The sequence below is a fragment of the Eulemur rufifrons genome, chromosome 28 (assembly GCF_041146395.1).
Source record: "Eulemur rufifrons isolate Redbay chromosome 28, OSU_ERuf_1, whole genome shotgun sequence".
In the NCBI taxonomy this organism is placed as follows: domain Eukaryota; kingdom Metazoa; phylum Chordata; class Mammalia; order Primates; family Lemuridae; genus Eulemur; species Eulemur rufifrons.
This window is the reverse complement of record NC_091010.1, coordinates 61,270,485-61,295,930: the sequence shown is the minus strand read 5'-3', so window position 1 is coordinate 61,295,930 and position 25,446 is coordinate 61,270,485. Positions and strand designations below refer to the sequence as shown.

Below are 25,446 nucleotides of genomic sequence, written 5' to 3'. Positions count from 1 at the left end.
TGAAATTTTTAACTAAAGACATTTATTTGTAGAATGACTTCATGTTTATGTATAGATTTAGCCATTAATAATTTAATTTTCAAAGGTTCGTATTGACCACACTTCTCGGACCTTGAGTTTTGGATCTGATTTGAATTATGCTACTCGAGAAGATGCTCCAATTGGTCCACATTTGCAGAGCATGCCTTCAGAGCAGATAAGAAATCAGCTGACAGCCATGTCCTCAGTACTTGCAAAAGCACTTGAAGTCATTAAGCCAGCTCATATATTGGTAAGCATCTTTAGGGTGAAATTAATCACCAAATTTTTGAGGGATTCTTATGCCTTGTCTTTAACAAGGTTTGAGGTGGTATCAAAGAAAAGTTTATTATATGTTTCTTACAGTAATACTTAGGCAGTGTATTATTTTATTAAACGTATATCAGATACACAAATCGTTGAGCTGCTTTCCATGGAATAAAGTATTACACTACACAAGTGTGGTAATAATATGGATCGTGTTGCAGAAAACAATAGACTGAACAGAGACATAGCTTGACACCCAGAATACGGGAGTACAATGATTGGGTTTTTCCTTCCTGCTTAAGTTATTTCTTGTTTGTATTCCTTCTTGGCTTGAACACTTAAGGTAGATTTAGTGCAGAGAAAAGTTGACTTAGCAAATAGAGCTTCTTCATCTATGTCATGGCTATTAAAAGACTGAACAGGAGTAGTGTCACAGCATTTGGTACTGGAAATGAATAGCTTGGATAATGTCATCATCCATTATTAATAACAGGGCACTGTATCAGGATTATTTTGTAATTTTTTTGATATAGAGAATGTTACTTTCAGTCATTTTTTGAAATACATTTGTTTTTGAAGCAAGAGAAAGAAGAACAACATCAATTGGCTGTTACTGCATACCTTAAAAATTCACGAAAAGAGCATCAACGTATCCTGGCTCGCCGTCAGACAATTGAGGAAAGAAAAGAGCGGCTTGAGAGTTTAAATATTCAGCGTGAGAAAGAAGAATTGGAGCAGAGGGAAGCTGAACTCCAGAAAGTACGGAAGGCTGAGGAAGAGAGGCTGCGCCAGGAGGCAAAGGAGAGAGAGAAGGAGCGTATCTTACAGGAACATGAACAAATCAAAAAGAAAACTGTTCGTGAGCGCTTGGAACAGATCAAGAAAACAGAACTGGGTGCCAAAGCATTCAAGGATATCGATATTGAAGTATGTAATGTATCACCCGTTAGAGACGTAGTTCTATCTGGGTCTTCTGTGCTCTTAGAACCACAGACCTTTATCATTTATTGGTTTATTTCACTCATTTTGGTACATTGGGTTGTGACAAAATCTGTGAGTAAGCATTTGTTTTTAATTGTTCTGTGCAATTTTCAGCTACCATGTATTCATCACACAGTACAGGTTGACTATCCCTTATCTGAAATGCTTGGGACCAGAAGTGTGGATATTTTGGGATTTTGGAATATTTGTATACACATAATGAAATATTTTGGGAATGAGACCAAAATCTAAACACGAAATTAATTTGTTTCATGTATATCTTATACATGTAGCCTGAAGATAATTTTATACAATATTTTAGATAATTTTTTGCATGAAGCAGTTTTGACTGCAGCTCATCACATGAAGTCAGGTGTGGAATTTTCCACTTGTGGGGTAATGTAGGCACTCAAAATGTTCGGATTTGGAAGCATTTCAGATTTTGGATTTTCAGATTGGGATGCTCAACCTGTAGTAGCATGTGGGTAGATGTAGATGTAGATTGGAAGAGAGAGAAATAGATGTTAAGAATATATGTATTTTTCCCTACAATCAAGTGGAAATAAGGCTAACTGTACAGTATTTTTACATTTCCTAAATTAACTCCATTGTTTAAAAAAAAGGCAATTTAGGATTTGATTCTACAAAGCAGCTATATTGACTGGTTAGGCATTTCTTTTATATTCTAATTAACAGTGGTATATTTATATTACCTTTCAGGACCTTGAAGAATTAGATCCAGATTTTATCATGGCTAAACAAGTTGAACAACTAGAGAAAGAAAAGAAGGAACTTCAGGAACGCCTGAAGAATCAAGAAAAGAAGGTAAATGAAAAGAACTGGTAAACTTGTAATGTACCAAATTAAAAGAGATATTTTGAAAAACAACATCTGTTTTCAATTTCAGATTGACTATTTTGAAAGAGCCAAACGTTTGGAAGAAATTCCATTGATAAAGAGTGCCTATGAGGAACAGAGAATTAAAGACATGGATCTGTGGGAACAACAGGAAGAAGAAAGAGTAATTTTTTTTTGTTTAATTGTATTTTTTAGACTATACGCTATAATTAAATCCTTTGCTAGTAATGGAACCATGGTTTCAAAATTGCTTTTATTTTGTATTTGTTAGAAATGGTGCTTTAACGGCTGCCTACTATTAATAAGAGATTGGTGGAAAGATGGAAATTTTTACTATAGAAATTAAAAATGAAACTTGTAAAACACAAAGGACAACTGAATATCTCATTTTTTCTTTCTTTTTTTTTTTTTTGAGACAGAGTCTCACTCTGTTGCCCAGGCTAGAGTGAGTGCCGTGGCGTCAGCCTAGCTCACAGCAACCTTAAACTCCTGAGCTCAAGGGATCCTCCTGTCTCAGCCTCCCGAGTAGCTGGGACTACAGGCATGTGCCACCATGCCTGGCTAATTTTTTCTATATATATTTTTAGCTGTCTATATAATTTCTTTCTATTTTTTTTTTTTTTAGTAGAGATGGGGTCTCGCTCTTGCTCAGGCTGGTCTCAAACTCCTGAGCTCAAACGATCCGCCCACCTTGGCCTCCCAGAGTGCTAGGATTATAGGCGTGAGCCACCGCGCCCGGCCTGAATATCTCATTTTAAAAAACAGCTTTATGTATACTTTAAATGGGTAAATTGAATGGCATGTGTTTATAATTCATAGTTCTTAGTTTATTTACAGAATTGTGAAACTGTTACCATAATCTAATTTTAGAACATGCCTCAAAAAGAAGTCATTCTTTTTTTACTCGCCATTGTCTCCTCGCTGCCTCAGCCCTAGACAACCACTAATTTACTTTCTGTCTCTAGATTTGCCTAATCTGGGTATTTCATTTAAAGGAATCATGCACTATATGGTCTTTTGTAACTAAATAGATCATTCTGTAGTCTGTTACATCTATCCAGTGATACAAAAGCGAGATTTCCACGCAAATAACTATAGGGACCAAATGTGTAAAAAAACATGAACAAACTGATTCTAGATAAAAAAAAAAAAAGCGATAAGCAAGAGGCTGCACACTTCTGTGTATACTGTGGGGTATACACCCATTTCTTGCTTTCATTTGATTGTTGTCACCTGGAGATTGTGTGCCAATATTGTATTGTCACTTTTTCTAATTTTTAAGGGAAAAGTTGGAATTTTTGTGATAATTCCCTTAATATGTAAATTTGTGAAACTAGTTAAGAAAAGTGCTGTAGGCCAACTTGGGATGATCCAAAGCCTGACGCTTTTTCACTTAGGGCACAAGGGAAAAAGCCTTATCATCTTGCCTTCGTGTCCAGTTGTTTTTGAGCATGAATATACCTTTAAAAATAAAACCATGGTGCTTATTACTGTGGTGTTTATTATTTTACCATATACAGGCATACCTTGTTTTATTGCACTTTGCTTTACTGTGCTTTGTAGATACTAGGTTTTTTACAAATTGAAGGGTTTTAGCAACCCTGTGTCAAGCAAGTGTATAGTTGCCATTTATCTAACAGCATGTGCTCCATTTGTGTCTCTGTCACATTTTGGTAATTCTTTCGCTATTTCAAACTTTTCATTATTACATCTGTTACAGTAATCAGTGATCTTTGACATTATTGTTTTGGGGTGGCACGAACCGCCGACTGGCTTTTCCCAATCTCTGTCTCCTTGGGCCTTCATATTGGCTGAGACAGGATAATATTGAAATTAAGCCAGCGAATTACCCTAAAATGGCTTCTAAGAGTTCCAGTGAAAGGAAGAAAATCACACGTCTCACTTTAAATCAAAAGCTAGAAATGATTAAGCTTAGTGAGAAAGGCATGTCCTAAGCCGAGATAGGCCAAGAGCTAGGCTTCTTGAACCCTATGGTTAACCAAGTGGTGAATGCAAAGGAAAAGTTTTTAGAGGAAATTAAAAGTGTTTCCAATAAACACATGAATGATAAGAAAGGGAAACAGCCTTACAGCTGATACGGAGAAAGTTAGTGGTCTGGATAGAAGATCAAACTAGCTGCTACATTCCCTTAAGCCAAAACCTAATCCTAACTCTTCAATCTATGTGAAGGCTGAGAGATGGAAGGAAGCTACAGAAAAAAAAGAGTTTGAACTTAGCAGAAGTTGGTTCGTGAACGTTAAGGAAAGACAACATCTCCAGAATGTAAAAGTGCAAGGTGAAGCAGCAAGTTATGGTGGAGAAGCTGCAGCAAGTTATCCAGAAGACCATAGCTGAAGATGACTACAGTAAACAACAGATTTTCATGGTAGACGAAGTAGCCTTCTTTTGGAAGAAGATGCCGTCTAGGACTTGCATTGTTAGAAAGGAGAAGTCAGTGCCTGGCTTCTTAGCTTCAAAGGACAGGCTGACTCTCTTGTTAGGGACTAATGCAACTGGTGACTGTAAGTTGCAGAAGCCAAGGGTCATTTTACCATTTTGAAAATCCTAGAGGCCCTAAGAATTACGCTAAATGTACCCTGCCTGTGTTCTTATAGGTGGAACAACAAAGCCTGGATGTGAGAGCACATTTGTACGTAGTACGCTTTATTAAATATTTTAAGTACACTGTTATGACCTACTGCTCAGATAAAAAGATCCTTTGAGAATATTACTGCTTATTGACAATGTGCCTGATAACCCAAGATATCTGATGGAGATGTACAAGGAGATTAATGTTTTCATGCCTGTTAACACGACATCCATTCTGCAGCCAGCCCATGGATCAAGGAGTGATTTTGACTTTCAAGTCTTACTTGAGAAATACGTTTTATAAGGCTTTAAGTGCCATAAATAGTGATTTTCTCTGATAGATCTAGGCAAAGTAAATTAAAAACCTGGAAAAAATTCCCCATTCTAGATGCCATTAAGAACATTCGTGATTTCATGGGAGTAGGTAAAAATGCAACATTAACAGGAGTTTGGAAGAAGTTGATTTCAACCCAGATGAACGACTTGGAAGGCTTCAAGACTTCAGTGCAGGAAGTAACTGCAAAAGTGGTGCTAATAGCAAGAGGTAAAGAATTAGAAGTGGAATCTGATGATGTGACTAAATTGCTGCAATCTCATGATAAAACTTGAACAGATGAGGACTTGGCTCTTATGGATGAGCAAAGAAAGTTTTTTGAGATGGAATCTCCTGGTGAAAGAAGTATATTGTGGGTAAAATGCTATCAAACAGCATCACAAACGGAAATCTTTTGTGAAAGGAAGAATTAATTGATGTGGCAAACTTTATTAATATCTTATTTGAAGAAATTGCCACAGCCACCCCAACCTTCAGGAACCACCACCTGATCAGTCAGCAGCCATCAAAATGGGGGCAAGACCCTTTGTCAGCAAAAGATTATGACTCCCTGAAAGCTCAGATGATCGTTAGCATTTTTTTAGCAATAAAGTATTTTTAAATTAGAATATATACATTATTTTTTAGACATGTTATTGTACACCTAAATAGAGTATAGTATAGTATAAAGGTAACTTTTGTATGCATTGGATAACGAAAAAATTTCTGTTACTCGCTTTATTGCAATGATCTGGAACTGAATCTGTAATATTTCTGAGATATGCCTGTACATTACAGTTTTCCTTCATAAAAATTTCTAGTACCATGGTGCTAAATAAAAATGGTCTCTTATAGATGCCCCCAAGAGTACTTTATCCACGTCCTGTTTCTAATTGGCTTCTGGGGGACCTGTTGGCATGAATATTTCATTTTTATGAAATGTTTATGGCAAGATGGAAGGGACAAAGGAGCTGCTTTTAGTTTTTCAAGAGTATCAGTAATTTTGTTTGGGGTAAATTAGACAAATAAGGAATGCTTTGAAATTTAACTGTATTATTTAATTAACTTGCAGATTACTACCATGCAGCTAGAACGTGAAAAGGCTCTTGAACATAAGAACCGAATGTCACGAATGCTTGAAGACAGAGATTTATTTGTAATGCGACTTAAAGCAGCCCGGCAGTCTGTTTATGAGGTGAACTTACTGATTTTAGGGAGACATTTATTCATCAGCTTTTTTTAGTGTTGCCTTAAGAATTTTCCTTTAACATAGTGGTATATTGTGTCTTGAGTTAACATCTATAATGGTCATTCCACTAATATTTTAATAGAAATTTTTGGAAAATATTTCATGAGTAGTCAACCACCTGAAGAAATTTTTCTAAAGGTAAAAGTTGATCGCATAGCTTCCTTTTTTGATACAAGTATTTGTTTACTATTTGGTTCAGAAATGAAAACACTAGGTCAAAGAGTGTCATGATCTCAAGTTCTAGTTTAATCATTCAATTTATTTTGTATAAAGATGAACCCACTGGATATAGATAATATCAACCATTTAAATTAAAAAAAATTTGTCATACTGATAAAACTTCAACAGTGATTTGGAAATTCTAGTTTTTGTGCTTAGGGGTTGCTTTCTATGATTCCAAGAAATTTGTGAATCTTTTGTAAACTTAATCGTTTTCTGCTAGTTTGTTGCTCTTGACACAATTTAATTTTTTTTGGCGGGTTGGGGGGTAACTATTCAATTGCAGGAAAAACTTAAACAGTTTGAAGAGCGATTAGCAGAAGAAAGGCATAATCGCTTGGAAGAACGGAAAAGGCAACGTAAAGAAGAACGCAGAATAACTTACTATAGAGAAAAAGAGGAGGAGGAACAGAGGAGGGCAGAAGAACAAATGCTAAAAGGTAGCCATATAACCAAGATTGGAGGCATGGTAATGCAAGGTTGTTGTTAGATCCGGCTTTTAGTAACCTTACTTAGAAAACATAGGAGTCATGGTAATTGGCCTATTAGTACTGTCATATTGTATTTAACCAGTTCTCAGAACCCTATTTGCTGTATGTGAAAATAGTATATCCTCTACCAACTTATTTCCACATATTTGATGTTCTTTTAGAAATTAATTTTTTGTATTTTATCACTGTATCCTGTGTAGGTATTAACATTTATTATTGAGGAACACATGCCACATGAAGGTTGTCGAATGATTCTGTATATGGAATCCTAGGTGCACAGGAATGGGGGAGGGATCCTAGTATCTTAAGTCATTACAAAACCATTGTTGAGTAGCTTAGTATTAAATATTTGTTTTCTTGACTATCTTCTGCCATTTAGCTGATTGCAAACTATTTTCAAATTTACTTCTACACTCTGCTAGCTGTTTAATACCAGAAAAGTAGACACAACACTAGGGGAATATTGGGACTAGGAGGCACACTGAGTAACCCAATAAATTCCACAGAGCGTGAAGAGAGAGAGCGTGCTGAGCGAGCAAAGCGGGAGGAAGAGCTACGAGAATATCAGGAGCGGGTCAAGAAGTTAGAAGAAGTAGAAAGAAAAAAACGCCAGAGAGAGTTGGAAATTGAAGAAAGAGAACGTCGTAGAGAGGAAGAGAGAAGACTTGGTGATGATCCACTTTCTAGAAAGGTGAGTTTAGAAATTCATGAATTTATTTTGTTTTAAAGTGATGTATTTTATCAGCCATTTGTCTTGAATGATACCAATGTAAATGTTTGGGCTTGGTGTTTTAAGTCAGTTATTTTCATGTCTCTTTCAAATTAGGTATTGTTTTGTCCAAAGAACAAAAGGTTCCTCAGGCGGGAAAAATTAGACCTGTTTAGCAAAGATGGAATTCTGTAGGCTTTAGAATAGTTGTCAAGAATACTTGTCAGCAAGAATGAATGTCATGAATGCATTTTGTCAATAGCTAGCACTCTTTAGTGTGGTACAGAAGAGGGACTATTCATGAGTTCTTTGAAAGAAGTTGCTGGGAATTTAGAGGATGATATGAATTCTTTAACTCCTTAGTACTCAAAAATCTTTGTTTCTGGTGGACCAGCAGTGTCGCATCCTTGGGAACTTGTTAGAAATGCAGACTATCAGGCCCAACTCCAAACCTGAATCAGAATCTGCGTTTTAACAAGATTCCTGTGTGATTCAGTCGCTGCTCTAAATATTAATTTTTAATATGCACATAGGTTCACAACTGACTTGCGTTCCCCTCTATCTTATCTCTGGAATTCCTCCTTCCAATTGGCATACTGTTGCCCCCTTCGTCAGTCTAACCCTCCTTTCTGTCCCTACATTACTGCCTTAATTCAAGTTTTTGTTTGCCTATACTACTTACTGGTCTACTTCCTAGTCTCTGATCATAATCTTTCCCCAGCTTCAGACTTTCTCTATATTGTGACATGCTTGATTTTTAATAATATAGCATGTTTGATTGCTACATCTGCTTTTGGATTTCAAACCTTCCTTTGGTTGGTCCTCATTGCTGACAGCCACAGGTAAAACATGCCTTAGCATCAGGGCCTTTTCATGTTTACTGCCCTTTTCATCAGTTTCATCTGACAGTGTTTTCTCCTTCCTAGTCACCTGTGCCTGAGCCCTTCTGAGTTAGTTTTCTGCCTTATTATGTGTGTATGTGACATCTATCTGCATGCCCTTCGTTTTGCTTGGGATGTGCCTACTTTGCCCCTTAAAGGGAAGATTACTTATTTTTTAAAGTAAGAGATAGATAGCTCAAGTATTTCTGGCATCCTTTTTCTCTGTTTCCTTATCCGTGCCACATCTGTATCGAGTGCTTATCTTTATGGGTAGACCTGATACTAGTTTTCTGTGTAGTCTTCAATTTCTGTTTGGTAGTATTTGTGGATAGGTTTTTAATTTTGTTACTCTTGTTGCTAATTTCTAGTTTAATTCCTTGTTGGTAAGTGTGGCCTGTATGATTTACAATTTTTTGGAATTTAATATATTTTCCTTTGTGTCCTTATAACACGGTCAGATTTTTATGAATGTTCTATTTCTATTGGGCACAAAGTTCCATATGTCTGTGAAATCAGAGCTATTGTGTTGTTTTTAAGTCTGCTGCATCATGTTAACTGGTGGGAACTTCATCTCCTGAAGCAAGTGAGGAAATTTTCCTGCTATGATTATGGATTTCTAATGTTTCAATTACCTTTTGCAAATCTGTTTTGTTCATTTTCAAACTCTTGTTTCTGTTTTGTGGTCCCCTCTTCACCTTTAAATTAGAGAGTTAGTTTGATCTATTTACATGTAACGTGCTATTTGGTTTTATTCTTTTCTTTTTTTTTTTTTTTTCTATATATATTTTTAGCTGTCCATATAATTCTTTCTATTTTTAGTAGAGATGGGGTCTCGCTCTTGCTCAGGCTGGTCTCGAACTCCTGAGCTCAAACGATCCGCCCACCTCGGCCTCCCAGAGAGCTAGGATTACAGGCGTGAGCCACCGCGCCCGGCCTGGTTTTATTCTTAATGTTTGTTTTGGAGCTTTTTATTTGCTTTTAGGCACCGTTGAGCCAAACTGAAAAACTTTTTTTGGTTCATTTTTCTTTTCTCTATTCTATTAGTGATTATCATTAATTTTCCCCCAAATCTATCTTAAGCTTTCCCAGTATAGATTGAGAACTCTGCTTTGCCTCTTCATAACAAAACAAAATTCTGAGCATACCTTTGCTTATGTTTTATTTCAGTAAGCTGGATATTTTGCCTCCAAATCATTACAACATGTTATCTCTTTGCTTAGGACTCACTTAATAGTTGCTTTTTATATCCGTACTAGCAAACATAATTTAGTTTCAAGTATGTTTACACTGTATCATGTTTTCCCCTTTGTAGATACTTTTGGTTTTATCAATCTTAATTTTTAAGACTGTCTTTGTGTATGTCTCAAAGGAAGTTTTGTTTTTCTCTCACAGTTGAACAATGATTTCATTGGTTTGGCTGATTCAAAATCTCAGAAATTTAGAGACCTTTGCTTCTCTTTTTAGTACACAGTGTTACAGAAGGGAGGTTTTTTGACACCAGTCTTGGTCTTATTACTTCTGCAGATACTGTTTTATGCCTTGGAAACTTAGAATTCTCTCTATCTTTGCTGGAAAAGGATTTTTGAAATTTTACTAAGAGTATGTTCAGGCTCACGAGTGTGATCTTTTTTATTTCTCCTTTTTGGCACTTTTGCCCTTTCAGTCAGAGGATTCATTCTCCTTAGAGCAGACATAATTTCCTTTACTTAAGGAAATTTTTCCTCTTTTTTTCTCTATTGGCTTTTCAGAGTCCTCTTATCTTTTTTAATGTTTCTTTTACTCTTTTCATCTCTTTATTCTTTTGTACCAGGATCTCTGACATCCCTGTTACAGTTTATTTGCTCATCAGCTAGACCCATTCTTTTCTTGGATCTCCTGACTTGAAAAAAAACTTTTTGGCAATCATGTTAATTTTTTTAGAATTGTTTTTCTTTGTTAATGGTTGTCATAGCCCTCCTTAAAAATCTCTTTTGCGATTCTATGTGTACTGTGTCCTCTAAGACTGTGAATTCTTTGAGTATAATTTTCAAGGCAAGTGTGAGGGGTGGGAGAAAGTTGGTCTTCTGGCTGTGGACGTTCATTCATTTCATTGTAGTGACCATAGTCACGTTGACTGGTTAAGGTCTATGTCCTCTCAGTGTTCACTGGGGAAAGTCTCTTGGAACAACCTTCACCTTAAGAGAGAGCCCAGAGTCATTAGCTGTGATGACAGGGGACCACCTTATTATCTGGCCACTCTTGTCCTTCATTGCTTTTTATGTCTAGTTATTGGAGGGTTTCATTGCCAGGACATTTTTTTAAAAATTTAAATAAAAGAAATCAAGGTCCTCTTGTTCATGAACTGTTTGAAGTTGTGGGTTATTCTTAGCTTTGTAGGTTTTTATTTTAGTCTTCCCACCCTACCACTAGATCTTGTTTTAAACTATCTTCTAGAGTTCTGATTTGTCTGATTATGGCCTAAGGTTACATTTGTAGGAGCGAACTGTGTCATTTGTTTTTGTTTTTTTTTTTTTTTTTTTTTGAGCCAGTCTCACCCTGTTGCCTGGGCTAGTGTGCCGTGTCAGCCTACCTCACAGCAACCTCAAACTCCTGGGCTCAAGTGATCTTCCTGCCTCAGCCTCCCAAGTAGCTGAGACTACAGGGAATCACTACCACACCTGGCTAATTTTTCTATTTTTTGTAGAGACGGGGTCTCACTCTTGCTCTGGCTGGTCTCGAACCCCTCCTGCCTGGGCCTCCCAGAGTGCTAGGATTATAGGCGTAAGCCACTGTGCCCGGCCTGTCAGAGGGTATTTGTGATTAAAATTATATGCTTTGACCTGTAGAAAGGTTGTGCCAGATTTATGTTTTCACTGTAAGGTAACATCCTTTTTAGAATTTTTAGTGATGGCACAATACTTGGAAGAGAGAAATATTGTTAATTTAACCACCCCCATTAGACATTTTATTTATTTCACTATTCTTTGCTTAGTAGGCACTGTACTGTCCATTACAGGGCACTTGGCTTTTTTCGTAGTCTTAAAAGTGAATTTCTAGGTTGAAGTAAAGAAATCTTTATAGACATTTTAATGGCTCTAGGTGGTGCTCCCAGATTGTTTCCTGTGGTGTTTTATCAGTTAATAAAGCTACCCACAGTATATGAGAATACCAGTTTCACTGGACTGTCAGTCTCCTCTCAGATTAAGAATGAAATGAAATCCGCTAAGGAGTAACAACTCACCTGCCGAATCAACTAGCCCTGGGGGGGGAAAAAAAAAGAATGAAATGAAATTTTAAAACTTGCTTATATTTAAGGGTTTGAGATTGTTTCGTATAAGTACAAAAGTGATTGAATGGTAATACCAGTAGTTGTTGTCATTGTAGTATCTCTTGTTAACTTTTGTATTGTAGGACTCTCGTTGGGGAGATAGAGATTCAGAAGGCACGTGGAGAAAAGGCCCTGAAGCGGATTCCGAGTGGAGAAGAGGCCCGCCAGAGAAGTAAGTAGAATCCAGGAAAATAGTACCACCTAATCACAGTCCTGTTAATATCTTACCAATGGTTTTTTAAATTTATTTCGTAGAGCTAGGGAAAGGAGAGCCATGAGGAATTGTATGCATGTCTAATTGTTACTGTAATGTTTTTTATGGTTTACTACAACATTGCTCTAAATACTTGGTTTCTAAAGGATTCCCAGTAAAGGGCAGATACAACTTTTTCAGGTAGTTGTCTGCTTATTGGTCTATTTGTTCACGAAAGGTAGTGGATTCTGCATTATTTTTTATTAGGAAAACATATTTCTTTAGGATCAGGATGAATGAATTTAGACTGAAGCTGATTTAAAAAAAATGGGTGAAATAAAAAATAACTCTCCCAAAAACCATCATATACTTCTTAAAAAGATTGTTCTTGTTGCCCTGTAGGGAGTGGAGACGGGGAGAAGGCCGGGATGAGGAGAGGCCTCACAGAAGAGATGAAGAGCGACCACGGCGTCTGGGGGATGATGAAGACAGAGAGTCTTCTCTTAGACCAGATGATGATCGGATCCCCCGGCGTGGCATGGACGATGACAGAGGCCCCAGACGTGGTCCTGATGAAGATCGATTCTCTCGCCGTGCGGCAGACGACGACAGACCTTCCTGGCGTAATGCAGATGACGACAGGCCTCCCAGACGAATTGGAGATGAAGACAGGGGGAGCTGGCGGCATGCAGATGATGACAGACCACCTAGACGGGGACTGGATGAGGACAGAGGAAGTTGGCGAACAGCTGATGAGGACAGAGGACCCAGACGTGGGATGGATGAGGACCGGGGGCCAAGGCGAGGAGGAGGTGTTGATGATGACCGACCATCCTGGCGGAATACCGATGATGACCGGGGGCCTCGGCGGGGCATGGATGATGACCGGGGGCCCAGGCGGGGCTTGGATGATGATCGAGGACCTTGGAGGAATGCTGACGATGATAGAATTTCCAGGCGTGGTGCAGATGATGATAGGGGGCCTTGGAGAAACATGGATGATGATCGGCTCTCAAGACGGGCTGATGATGATCGCCTTCCTAGACGGGGTGATGACTCAAGGCCTGGTCCCTGGAGACCATTTGTCAAGCCAGGTAAAAGTCTAATATGCAGAAACTAGATTGGATGCTTTATAGAATCTACTTGATGTGTTTATGTGCTACCCTAATGGAGGGCAGATTGGGCTTCATTATTGTTTTTTAGATAAACCAGTCTTCTATCTTTCCTTTTATATCTATGCAGGGACTTTTCTGTCAAAAATTTGCCTTTGCTATTTCACACTCCAAAACGATTAAAATAAATTCACCCCTCTTCTTTAGTCATCTTATGCTCCTTATTTTCCTTCTGTCTTGCTGGCTGCTTCCTGGAAGACTCTTTCTGTACCCATGCTATCAGTAATGGTGTGTTCCTAAAGTTCTATCTTGGAACAGCCTCCTCTTACAAATAAATAATTAAAACTGAAGTGTACTAAATAGTCACAGTCCTGACAGCCCTGGGGTTACACCTGGAAGAGCTCATTTTCTTCCTCAGTCTTCGGCCTGCTCATCTCTCCACACTTTATTATTACTGTTTTTTTTTTTGGTAGAGACAGAGTCTCGCTATGTTTCCCAGGCTGGTCTCAAACTTCCGGCCTCAAGCATTCCTCCTGCGTCAGCCTCCCAAAATGCTGGGATTCAAGGCATGAGCCACCTCACCACACTTTATTCTTGTGTAGTTGTAGAGTATACACGTCTGTGACGGACGTCTCTTATCATCCTCTCCAGGCGATTTCCACATATTGCATGCAGCGTATCTCCACCTGGAAGTCTCAGTGACTTCAAACACAGCCTACCCAAAACTCCACTCACCACCACCCCCCAACGCTCCCCCTTCTTTTCAGGGGCCTACTGTCCATCAAACTATGAGCTAGGAATCTGAGAGTTCCCCTTTACTGTGGTCCTTCCTCCTTTATGTTAAATCTTTCATTTACTTTAGTTCTGCGTTTTTAATGTTCCTTAAATTCACCTACTTCTCTATTCCTCCTGCTTGGACTTGGTTCTGGGTCACCATCATTTTTGTCACCCTCCAACTGGTCTTTGTTGGTCTTCCTGCCCCCAGCTCCATTTTTGCGTTAGGGAGGTGGAGTAACCAGGGCAATCTGTTGTAAGTGCGGATGTTAGCAAGCAGCTTCCTTGCCTTTACCCTTAGTGGTTTCTGTTGCTTACTTCTGCCCCTTCTAGTCTCACTTCATTCCACTGTTGTGCTGTGTGACCTTGGGCAAGCCAGTTTAATTTTGCCTCATTTAAAACGGGGTGGGGGGTGGTTAACAGTACAGTAGATTTTGTGATAATTTGCTGTAGTTGTATTTTGTAATGTTGCCATGAATACTGAACCATTCATTGCTCCTAGAGGACATGCAAGGTTAGGTTCCTGTGAGCCTTTGGTCACAATGTTTTTGTCAGCTAATCAATATATAATCATGTTTTATATCTTTTTGCTTATAGACCCTTTATTTAGTACATAGTATTGATTCATTAACGTTGAACTCATGGCCAACAGTATTGTAACTCATGCCTAAACAGAGCTTATCTAATTAATGCATGTATTTGTTTCCTAAGACACATCACGGCCACCTTGTGCTTGGGGACACTAGATAGCATTTTACCACTATGGTTGGGAGCCATTTTACACAGTGAAATCACCAGCAACAATCACAAAGATGTGAAAAACACAGCACTAAATAGACCTTGAAGAAGGACCCTTGTTTACAATGTGAAAGCTGAAATAAGAGGGGTGTTGTTTTCAGCTGACAATGTGTGTGTCAAACGATTCCAATTTTTGCTACTCTGAACATGTCTGAGTGACTGTATAAATGCCATGAAGATTAATCTTGGGGTTACACATAATTTATAGCAAGTAGGCAAATTCACAAGTAAAGAATACACATCATGAGGATCAACTATACTTAACCTCAGCTATGGATAGGATTGAACAGGTTAATATAGGCAGAGGGTTTAGGATAGTCCCTTGGCACATGGTAGTAGCAATGTTGGTGACAATTGTTAGCTTTGCAGCTATAATAAACTTTCATTGAAATCTCTGCTTTCTTTGTACCTACATATAAATAATTTTCTTAGATTCTGACATCCCATGGCTAAATGTGATCAAAAGATTTATCCTTATTTAATGACCAGATGATGCTCAGTGGTAAATGGTGGAGAATAGGATAGGAAAGTCTTTTTTGTCTGTGAAGCCTTTGAAAATGTTGCAAGGCATAAACAAACTAAAAATTGGGGCTTGATCTGTCAGAGAAAACTAAGTTTTCTGCTTAAGTGAGTGACCTGTCAGAACAGATTTTATACCTGAAATCTCTGTATACAATATGAAAAGTTATATACGTTTTTCAATGATATTTTTGTTTCATGTAACACTCAACCCAGACTTCAAGTTTCCTATAGATATGTAAGTTAGAAAATCGATTAATGATGATAGGTAGTGGTAGTCTGCAGTGATGTGTATACAGTGTTAGTTTACTGTTTTTTAAAATGAAGTTTGAATGTTAGCATTTAGAATGGTGACAAATTAAGGCCAACATTAAGATCTCTATTCATGATTGCCAGCCTGTTTCTTGACTAGAAAAAATATTTTTGCTTCTTTAAAAAAAATAGGTGGATGGAGAGAGAAAGAAAAAGCCAGAGAAGAGAGCTGGGGTCCACCCCGAGAATCAAGACCATCAGAAGACCGTGAATGGGACAGAGAAAAAGAAAGGGACAGAGACAATCAAGATCGTGAGGAGAATGACAAGGAGCCTGAGAGAGAAAGAGACAGGGAGAGAGATGGGGAGCGAGAGGATCGCTTCAGAAGACCTAGGTTTGATGTTCTAATTAAACTATTTGTATATTTGCAGTTGGGATTGTCTTAAGTGCTTTCATGTATTCCAAACTATTTTTGAGAAATGGTGCTTCTCACCCTCACCACTTTATCTTTTAGAATCATAGCACATATTTTAAAAAAATTTTAGAGGTCATTTAATCGAATATTCCCTCTTTACTCCTTAGTAAGAAAATGGAGGCCTAACCTATGGCTGTCTACAAGTTGTAGACAAGTCCATGACTGTTTGGCAGTGGAGCCAGTCCATGTGTCTTTGTCAGCCCATTGCTTTTCACCCTGTGGTTTTGGGTAATCAGTTTTACTGCCCTTAAATTATCAAAAGCCCTTTTGTTTTTACTAGTGGTCATAATTTTACCTTGCTCCCTCTGCCAAAGTGGCTACACACTGATAAATGTAGACCAGCACTGTTCGATGTTCGATGCAATTTTCTGCAAGGATGAAAATGTGCTGTATCTGTACTGTCCAGTATAGTACCCAGCAGTCACATTTGGCTATTGAGCACTTGGAATGTGGTCAGTGCTACTAAGGAAATGTCTTCAGTTTATTTTAGATCAACTTAAGTAGCCACACGTGGGCAGTGGCCATGCTGTGGAACAGCACAGATCTAGGTGTTCTCCTTTGCTCTCCATGCTTGAGGTGTCAGGTTGAGGCCAAGTTAGAAGTTTAAATTTTGTCCCTGTTACATTTGTAAATTCAGCATCATCATCAACTCGGATAGGATATATTCACTTACAATTACCATGTCACCTAACAATAGCAAGAACTTGTCATTTTAAATGGCTACAGGGATGAAGGTGGCTGGAGAAGAGGACCAGCGGAGGAATCTTCAAGCTGGAGAGATTCAAGTCGCCGGGATGATAGGGATAGGGACGACCGTCGTCGTGAGAGAGATGATCGACGTGATCTAAGAGAAAGACGAGATCTAAGAGACGACAGAGACCGGAGAGGACCTCCTCTCAGATCAGAGCGTGAAGAAGGTATAGAGGCTTCATGCAGCCGAACTATTGGAGAACCATCATTTCTGGGGAATTTTGGGTTTTATTTAATTATCTCATAAATTTGTATGAACACCAAAAATAAATGGTTGATATTTATTGAGCTTAGAATTCACGATTTTCGTACACTTAACTCCATGGTCAAGCTGTGAAGGGAGCTGATCTCTACAGTGGTAGACTGAATTGGATAGTAAGCAGTATATATGTTGATAAAATTTATTTAATGAGTAAACAGTTTGTCAGTTATTTAAAAGTAAGGTCCTGGCAGATAAGCACAAAGTGTACACGTTCTTTCTTTGAAATTTATCTATTAGAGCATTGAAACTGAGGTTAAAAAATACTTTTTAAGGTTCTTAAAATTTCACATTTTTGCACTTAAGTGCTTGTCTTACAAGCTTGCAATATTTTGTCTGCACAATAGGATCATAAGAGTATTTTTTTTTTTTTTTTTTTTGAGACAGAGTCTCACTCTGTTGCCCAGGCTAGAGTGAGTGCCGTGGCGTCAGCCTAGCTCACAGCAACCTCAAACTCCTGAGCTCAAGGGATCCTCCTGTCTCAGCCTCCCAAGTAGCTGGGACTACAGGCATGCACCACCATGCCCGGCTAATTTTTTCTCTATATATTTTTAGCTGTCCATATAATTTCTTTCTATTTTTAGTAGAGATGGGGTCTCGCTCTTGCTCAGGCTGGTCTCGAACTCCTGAGCTCAAACGATCCGCCCACCTCGGCCTCCCAGAGTGCTAGGATTACAGGCATGAGCCACCGCGCCCGGCCAAGTATTTCTTCTCTTACAGCCACAATATAAAACTTTAATATTTATATGGCTAATTTGCTGTTAAAATTCTCCAACTAGAGCTAAAGATCCTCTTAATTTTAAAATTTTCATTCAGCCAGATTTTTGCCACCTTGTATGATAGGTTTATACCAATTAGGACATTTCCCAGGCATGATTTCCTTTTGTTTTCAAATTTTGAGTTATACTTGCAAATCTGTTATGTTATTTTAAAGATTTTGTCAGAAATTACATGAGTTTTTAATTGTGATTCTTTATTGCTAATCTTTAGTACAGGATTTTTGAGTAATTTGAGGCATTCCTTTCGCGTAAGTTATGTTTAGTTTGAGCCAACAAAATATAGTACAAACTTAGTCTTTCTTTCCTTTTTTTTTTAAACTAAACTTTTTAGTAAGTTCCTGGAGACGTGCTGATGACAGAAAAGATGACCGGGCAGAAGAACGGGATACTCCTCGTCGTGTTCCTCCCCCAGCTCTTTCAAGAGACCGAGAAAGAGACAGAGACCGAGACCGAGACCGAGACCGAGAAAGAGAAGGTGAAAAGGAGAAGGCCTCATGGAGAGCTGAGAAAGACAGGGAATCTCTTCGTCGTACTAAAAATGAGACTGATGAAGATGGTTGGACCACAGTACGACGTTAAGTCTCAAGATAATGGATTCAAATTGGTGTCTTACATAGGTTTGATCACATTCAAGGATTATTATACTTGTGCTTCAACCAATCTAAATTGGATTCTTTAATGTTGTTTCACCATAACACAAAAAGCATGAACTTGTATTAATCCTATATAATAGATTGATCATGCACCACATCCACAGAAGGTTGGAAATCCATGCCATTTTCTGGAATTTAAGGTGTTGCATTATTTCATCAATCATTTGTTTACAAAAAAGAAAAACTAAAAAATAAATTTAAAATGTGAACCCTTCAGGTATTGAGTAACACCTGTTCCTTGGTATAGAACTGATCTTCTTTTCTTTTGATTTTGAAATATCCGATATTAATTGGAATGAGGTAAGGTTCTGTTAAAGAAAACATGTTTGAAGACCCTTTAAAGCAGTGGATCTGAAACAGTTTTCACACCATTAGCTGTTGAAACATACCTCTTTAGATATTTTGAGGTATTTACTATTAACTAAATTTAGGAAGTTTTTAGATTCACTATAAGTGCAGTAAACATTACGAACATTGGATACAGTGGGATTTTTCTGTAGATTTTACTTGAAAGAAGGTGAGTATAAAACAATTTGCAGTCGTTACTGTAATGACAAAAATACTGCTCAAGTGTGAATCCAAAAAACAGTACAGCTTTTAAATTTTAAAGCATTTGGTAAACTATTGCTGAGTTTTTTCTGTTGCCAATAGCAAACTGCTTTTCCATTAATGGAGAATTCATGCCTTTCAAGCATTTTAAATATGACAATATTTATAAATGTGTTGTTTGGAGGAATTGTTTAAATTCTCTTTCCTAATTTTCTCTTCAGGATAGATTCTTTCAAGTAATTTGTAGTAATGACTGTGTTGACTTCAATTTTGGAGTGTAGTAGCTATGTTAAAGATTAACTATTTGGTCTCATTGAAGCCAACACAGAACTTGCTGCTGTGTTTTTTCTTCAGTGATAAATAAAATACTTACAGAATTTGTTTTAGTGTTGATTTGTGGTTGTAGTTAGCGTTCTAATGGTAAGTTTGCATATTCAGTTGTTTGTTATTTTACTTGAATTTTTATCAGTGCCATTAAATGTCTCTCAGTGTTTAGTATCAAAGAAAGAAAATACAAAATAACTTTAAACATATAAAGCAAATGGGGCTAGGATGTTTCCCGTAAAATGTCCTTTTCTGTTAATGTGAGAATTAGTTTCCTTGTAATGTTGTCCTTTGAGTTTATATGCATGTTGTATCTGTGAAGTACCACCTTGGATTTTCACCTGAAATTTTAAAAATCAGTTAATTTCAGAAAATGTTAATTACAAATTCACTGTGGCTGTAGGCACTTAAGTTATTTCTGTTAGTAGTCTACTGTTGAGAATCCCTGTTGGTACAGCTATAAGGCCAGAAGAGGGAGTATTGATGCTTTTTTACCTAATCAGATGTACCATTTTCTTTTTGATGTTACCAATGTTGGAAATCACTTTTTCAACACTTACCTTTTGTATTTGGCATTTCAAACACATGGAGGTCTTAAAAGGTCTTTTGTGGGGAGAGGACCTTTTCTAAGAAGAGAATTTAGGAGCAATAATTATATTTGGGGCAGTAACCTGCTGTGAGTTTTATGTTACTAGACAGCAGGCCTGTACTTGTGACATCACAGAGAAGTCACAACGGATAATTTATTTAATCAGGTTTAGGTGAGTTACAGATGCATGTGTAAAGGTTAGATTTCAAGGCTAGTCTGCAAAGCCATCGTTTCTGCCCAAACTATTTCTCATACTGTTCTCCCTAGTTTTGTCTTGGTAGTCAGAATTGAGCACAGGAGGAGGGTAGAGGAGTCTCATGCTGTTGCTTTGTGATCCTGCTGTTAGATTTCCACTATCCTGGCCTCACATCCTACTCCCCTGCCCCCGCCCCAGTATTTATCAACAGGTATTAAAAGAAGGCTGACCAACCAACTTACTCCTTCATGTGCTACCGGTATTCTTCCATGTTCCCAGTGGCTTTTGCATTTTTAAATGAGAATAACATTGCTGTTAGCACAGATCTGAGGGTAGAGACATCATCAGCTCAAAGACTTCTGTATCCCATCAGTTGTCCATAGTGCCTACCAGGAGGAGGCTGGCATCTATATGCATGGGATGTTTTTGTGTCAAGAACTGCCTGTGTTTCGTTCTTTAACCAAAGACATTTTGACTGTAGGTTGATTTATGATTTTATAAATCTAATTGAAATATGTGGGGCACAATGGAAGGAATGTTCCATAATGTTCTAGTGGCTAAGAACAAACTAGAAAATTAGGACTAAGACAGTCTTTCCTTTTCTTTCCCTTTAAATATGTATATTTGTGATATACTTTTAAAATGTATAATTTTGGTTTAATAAATCTATGACAAAAGTTCTAATCAAAGCTAATAATTCTGCAACTTCCAAAAAGGACTTGTTAGGAAAATTAAAATACACAAAAAAAGAAAAAAAGCCACCGGAAATACGTGTACAGAAAAGAACAGTTTAAGGCAATTTGTGTCTGCACAGTTGGTAAAACCCTTTTGAAGGTTCCCTATGCTGGTTTGCTACTTAGCCAAATATGCAGCATATGAAAATTGTCACAAATTACTTTGTATATTTTTTAAACTTTGAAAAGGGGGGTTTCTTTACCCTAAACAGTTTTGCAAAGTGTTTAGTTTGTTTCACATTGAGTTCCAAGGATTGTTTTTAAGTGAATGTCTTTAAGTATACTTTTCATAAGAGAATTCTAGAAAATGAACTGTAGTGATATTCTGTTTTAATTCCCAGTATTTCAATGTTAGGTGGAAAACTGAGGCTAATTTGGCAACGGGGGGGGGGGGAGTGGTTCTGATGGAAGTACTTTTTAAGTGGATTAGTATAATGAATAATTGACTTGAGCATTTTCTGGATACTTCTCCCAACACTCTCCCAACTTGAGGACTTAAGCTCGCTCTCTGCTCAACATGTTCCCAGTTCTGGCAAAATAGTGTAATGGTTTCAGAGTATCAAATTAGTATTACATATATCCCATCACAGTGATTCCCATATATCGAGGATATATCATAAGCCACATACCCAGGCCTTGGAAACATTGTCTATAATTTGACTCTTTAAAATTACAAAGTAGCTAAACTGGTCCTGCCACCTTGCTAGTCCTTTTGGCCTGGAGAATCTACTGATCTGTTTATAGTGGCCCTTTTGAAAAGGTAGAACACAGCAGTGGGAGAGGTAACAGGAATTCTTGTTGACCTGAAAGTTTACCCAAAAAGCAAAGTTAACTTAAACTGGTACCTTTTCTAGCAAAAGAAAACAAAGTAATCGCATGGTTTTTATTAAGCTTCGGCCCAGTCAAATATGCAGTTGTCTGGGGTTAAGACTTGGAGGGGTAGATTTTTTTTCCCTTGGCTAAGAAACTCTGCCTGTCCCTTATCCCTCTCAATCCTGAGACACCTTCCTTTGACCAATAGGACTCACAGCTACCTAGTAGTATTTACCCCAGCCTGTAATATTCCCCTCAACTGAGTGTTCCAGATGAAGTCAATTTGCTGTGGGGAAGTTAGCTGTTTAATAGGAAAGGAGGAAACTTGTAATATCCTACTAAATCCTACTGGGAGCTTTATACACTTTGACTAACATCTCCTGCTGGTATCTGCAGATAGCCATGCTTTGTTCATCTTAGTTCACCTGTTTTTGCCTCCTGCGTCTGTCTCAATGGTAGCTAGCGGCGTGCCATAACGTGGCATTTAGCATGGTGGATTTAAAAGTGAGGGTGGGAGGTAAATAAAGTGGGGGTTGGGAACCAGTGCCTAAGATCAGGTTTAATCTCACTTACAGATAATTGGTGGGGTTCCAGAAACAGACTAGGGTCTTCCAGTAAGAATGGGAACATGAGGCACCCCTGGCAATTCCTTTAATTAGTGCTTACTCTGGTTTAAGGACTGCCTATGTGCCTAAAGCCAAACAGCCTAGAATAGAACCTTCTTGAACACAGGTTATTACATTAACATCCTAGAGCTCAAGGGATCCAACTTCCATTTAGCTTGAGAGGCAACAGCTGGAGTGAGCTTTCCTTCACTGAGGCCCTGAAATTGAGCAATCGAGGGTGAATACCGATCTTTTGCCTTTCTCCCATTTGATCTTAGTATCATAAATGTTTTTAAAGAACTGGAAGTGGATGGGTGTGTAGAGAAGAGGCCAAGTAGGAAAGGTATAGGTGAGGTTAATGAATTCATATACTGTTAACTGTACAAATACACGTCTTTTTTTAACAGCACCATTTCCAAGTTATACACAATATGATTGACTTGGCACAATTTTTAAAGGTGGAAAAGGCTAGTTGCTAGTTCAGTAATAAAAGATCTGGTACATAAGAAGATAAGGAGCTGTATTCTACCTGCTACAGATTGTGCATTTTACTAGGACGTAAACAAGCCACAAGGAGGAATACCCGCCCAAATTAATACTGGAAGGTTTACAAAACCTTCACTTCTCATAACGGTGATGCACTAGGGGTTTGCCTCACCTGGAATTAGAATAACTGATTAAGGTCAACTAAGAATATTACTTGCTTCAAACAATAAAATAGTCATTTTGCCAACATTCCATAAAATCGCCAGTTTTAAGCTCAGTTCAGAGGCTTTTAAAAAAATATTCTAGACCTAGTAAAGTGCCTCCATTCATAAAATGAAACATTCAAGGTTAGACTGAGACAATTTCATACTGATGCTCATCTAAAATAGGTCGACGTATACAGCAAATAAACAGCGCCTGTAAGTTGCCATATTTCAGTTAGTGGAATACACACCCAGCCTCCTAGGTTCTGGATGTGGGCAAACTAGAAACTGTAGAGACAAATGGAGATTTTAGCGTCTAGTCCCAAACGCTCGGCAGGGAAGTACTCCACACGGTCGGCTTTTGAAAAACCACCAAGACGATGTCCCAGGTTGAGCCAACTGCTGAGCTCCAGGCCTCCCCGACAGCGAGGGAGAGATGCTGCGCAGACTAAGAGTGAGACGGCGGCGGCAACCCCGGTGGCGTCAGGTGCCAGCAGTCCGAGCCCAGGCCCTCAGCGCAGCTTCTTGCCCGGCAGGCCGTCCCTGGCGCTGCGCGGCGGCGGCGGCGGGCGGGCAGCGGGCGGCGGCGGCACTTTGGAGAGCGGGCAATACTTGATGGTGTGCGCGTTGTCGCCGCTGGCGCCGCACAAGGGGCACGTGTAGCGGCGCAGCACTGGGCACAGCACTCGCCCGTCGGGGCCCTTCAGGATGTGGGTGGTGTAGAGCGCCACCGCCTCCTTGTTGTTCCGGCAGAACACGCACACCTGCAGCTCGGGCTTCAGCAGCCGGGCGGCCGCCGCCCCGGAGGCCCTGTGCAGCCGGGGCTCGGCCGCCCACGCCTGGGCCCGCTCCTCGCGCGGCGTCACTTCGGCGGCGGCGGGCGCGCAGCCCAGCAGAACCGCGGCGGCGCGACCCGCGAACGGGCTCAGCTCGGCGAAGCGCTCCTCCAGCAGCCCGGCCTCGGCGGGGCCCGCGCACAGCTCCAGCGCGCGCAGCTCCAGCGCGCCCCCCAGGTAGCGGCTCCGGGATCCCGGGTCGTCGCTGTCGTCGTCGTCGTCCTCATCGTAGTCTGGTGGCCCGGGCGCGGGCCCCAGCGCCCCCGGCCCGGCCCCTGCGTGGGGGGAGCAACAGGACGAGGAGGAGGAGGAGGAGGGCGGGGAACCGCCGCCGCCGTCCGCACCGCGGGCGCAGCTGAAGCCGGGCTCGCCGTCCACTGCCTTCGTGATGAGCGTGGCGAGCCCCAGATAGTCGTTCCACGAGCTGAAGGGCTGCGGGTGCGCCGGGCCCTGGGCGCTCACGTAGCGGGCGCTGGGCACGAGCGCCATGGGCGGGGGGGCGCGGCCGCGGCGGGGCGAGCGGGGCGCCCAGGGGAAAGCCTCCATGGGCGGGCCGCGCACGCCGCCTCCCCGCCGCCGGCGCTGGCCGGACGGAAACAACGCGCGGAGCCTGCCCGCCGGCCTGCCGCGGGGTGGGGCCGCCTCGCCGCCTTTTATCGGGCCCCGCTCCTCCCCGCCCCCCGGCCTTGCTGCCGCGGCCCTGCCCCCTGCGCTCCCCGGCCCCGGCCACCTCGCCCGCGCCCCGGACGGAGGCGGAGCGGAGGCGGGCGCGCCGGGGGCGGGCGGGCAGTGCGCGCGCTCCGCTCCGGCCCGCGCGGCTCCCGCGCCCAGCGCTGCGCGGGCCTCGCCAGCTGCCCAGCGCTTTCATTCTGGGAAGGGGGCGGGCGAGGCGCCGCCTCGGGCCACCGCGCTAATTGGCTGCCGACCAGAGCCCCTGCGCCACGCGCGTCGCTCCGGATGCTGATTGGTGCAGTCCGGGCGGGGGGCGTGCCCTTCCCGCACAGCTGGGAGGTGCGGGGAAAGTAGGGGAGAGAAGGGCCGGGTAGGGGCGGTTGCTGGAGCCCTCCTGCGTCAGAGCGTGGAGCCCTGGCTTTGGAACAGGTGACTGGGCCCGGGTCTCCTTCGGCCTGCTGGTGAGGTTCAGCGAGGACAGGGGCTGGGATGGCGACGGGTACATGCCCCCACCTCCCAGTCCTTAATGCCTCAGGCCCACATTCCGAGAAGCCCCTTCTCTCCTCCCCTTCTCATCGACATCAGCAGGAAAAGCCGTGGGGGAAGCAGGACTGCGTACGGTGGAAGGATGCAGTTCGCACATCACAGCCGCCCAGCGATCAAGGAACTTCCGTTTGCACGGCGCGCTGGAGCACTTTCCACTGGGTGAAATGCTTACGAACCCTGAGATTTGGAGAGGTTATGGTTCTTGTAGTAAGTAGTGGAGGGACGCAGGCCTTTCCCAAGGCGCACAGCAGCCTCCAACAGGTGCTCAGAGACTGAGTGGCCATTAGCCGGCGCCTTAGGCAGGACTGGGCCTGAGCCAGGAGAGCCTAGGACCGTCATTGAGGCCGGTGTGTTTAGCCTCTCACCCTCAGGGTCCTGGATCGAAATCTGGGGTGTGTGCCGTTTGAAAAACAAAGCATATTCAACATCATAACTTAACACTTTGAA

At 40.8% G+C, this 25,446-nt stretch overlaps 2 protein-coding genes across 2 annotated transcripts in view; one reads left to right on the top strand and one right to left on the bottom strand.

Moving 5' to 3' along the window:
- EIF3A (eukaryotic translation initiation factor 3 subunit A) overlaps positions 1-19,450 on the top strand; it is a 37,825-nt gene extending 18,375 nt beyond the window's left edge. Inside the window, exons 11-22 of the mRNA XM_069461045.1 lie at positions 86-271; positions 865-1,212; positions 1,987-2,091; positions 2,174-2,287; positions 6,099-6,221; positions 6,781-6,934; positions 7,492-7,676; positions 11,966-12,054; positions 12,478-13,169; positions 15,723-15,924; positions 16,732-16,922; positions 18,125-19,450. Of these exons, the coding sequence (XP_069317146.1) occupies positions 86-271; positions 865-1,212; positions 1,987-2,091; positions 2,174-2,287; positions 6,099-6,221; positions 6,781-6,934; positions 7,492-7,676; positions 11,966-12,054; positions 12,478-13,169; positions 15,723-15,924; positions 16,732-16,922; positions 18,125-18,372 (2,637 nt within the window). The 3' untranslated portion in view covers positions 18,373-19,450. The remainder of the gene's footprint in view (positions 1-85; positions 272-864; positions 1,213-1,986; positions 2,092-2,173; positions 2,288-6,098; positions 6,222-6,780; positions 6,935-7,491; positions 7,677-11,965; positions 12,055-12,477; positions 13,170-15,722; positions 15,925-16,731; positions 16,923-18,124) is intronic.
- A 4,007-nt stretch (positions 19,451-23,457) lies between these two features.
- On the bottom strand, positions 23,458-24,327 carry NANOS1 (nanos C2HC-type zinc finger 1). Its single transcript, XM_069460448.1, has one exon. The coding sequence runs from the start codon at positions 24,325-24,327 to the stop codon at positions 23,458-23,460; it is 870 nt and encodes a 289-aa protein (XP_069316549.1).
- Between the last annotated feature and the right edge of the window lie 1,119 nt (positions 24,328-25,446).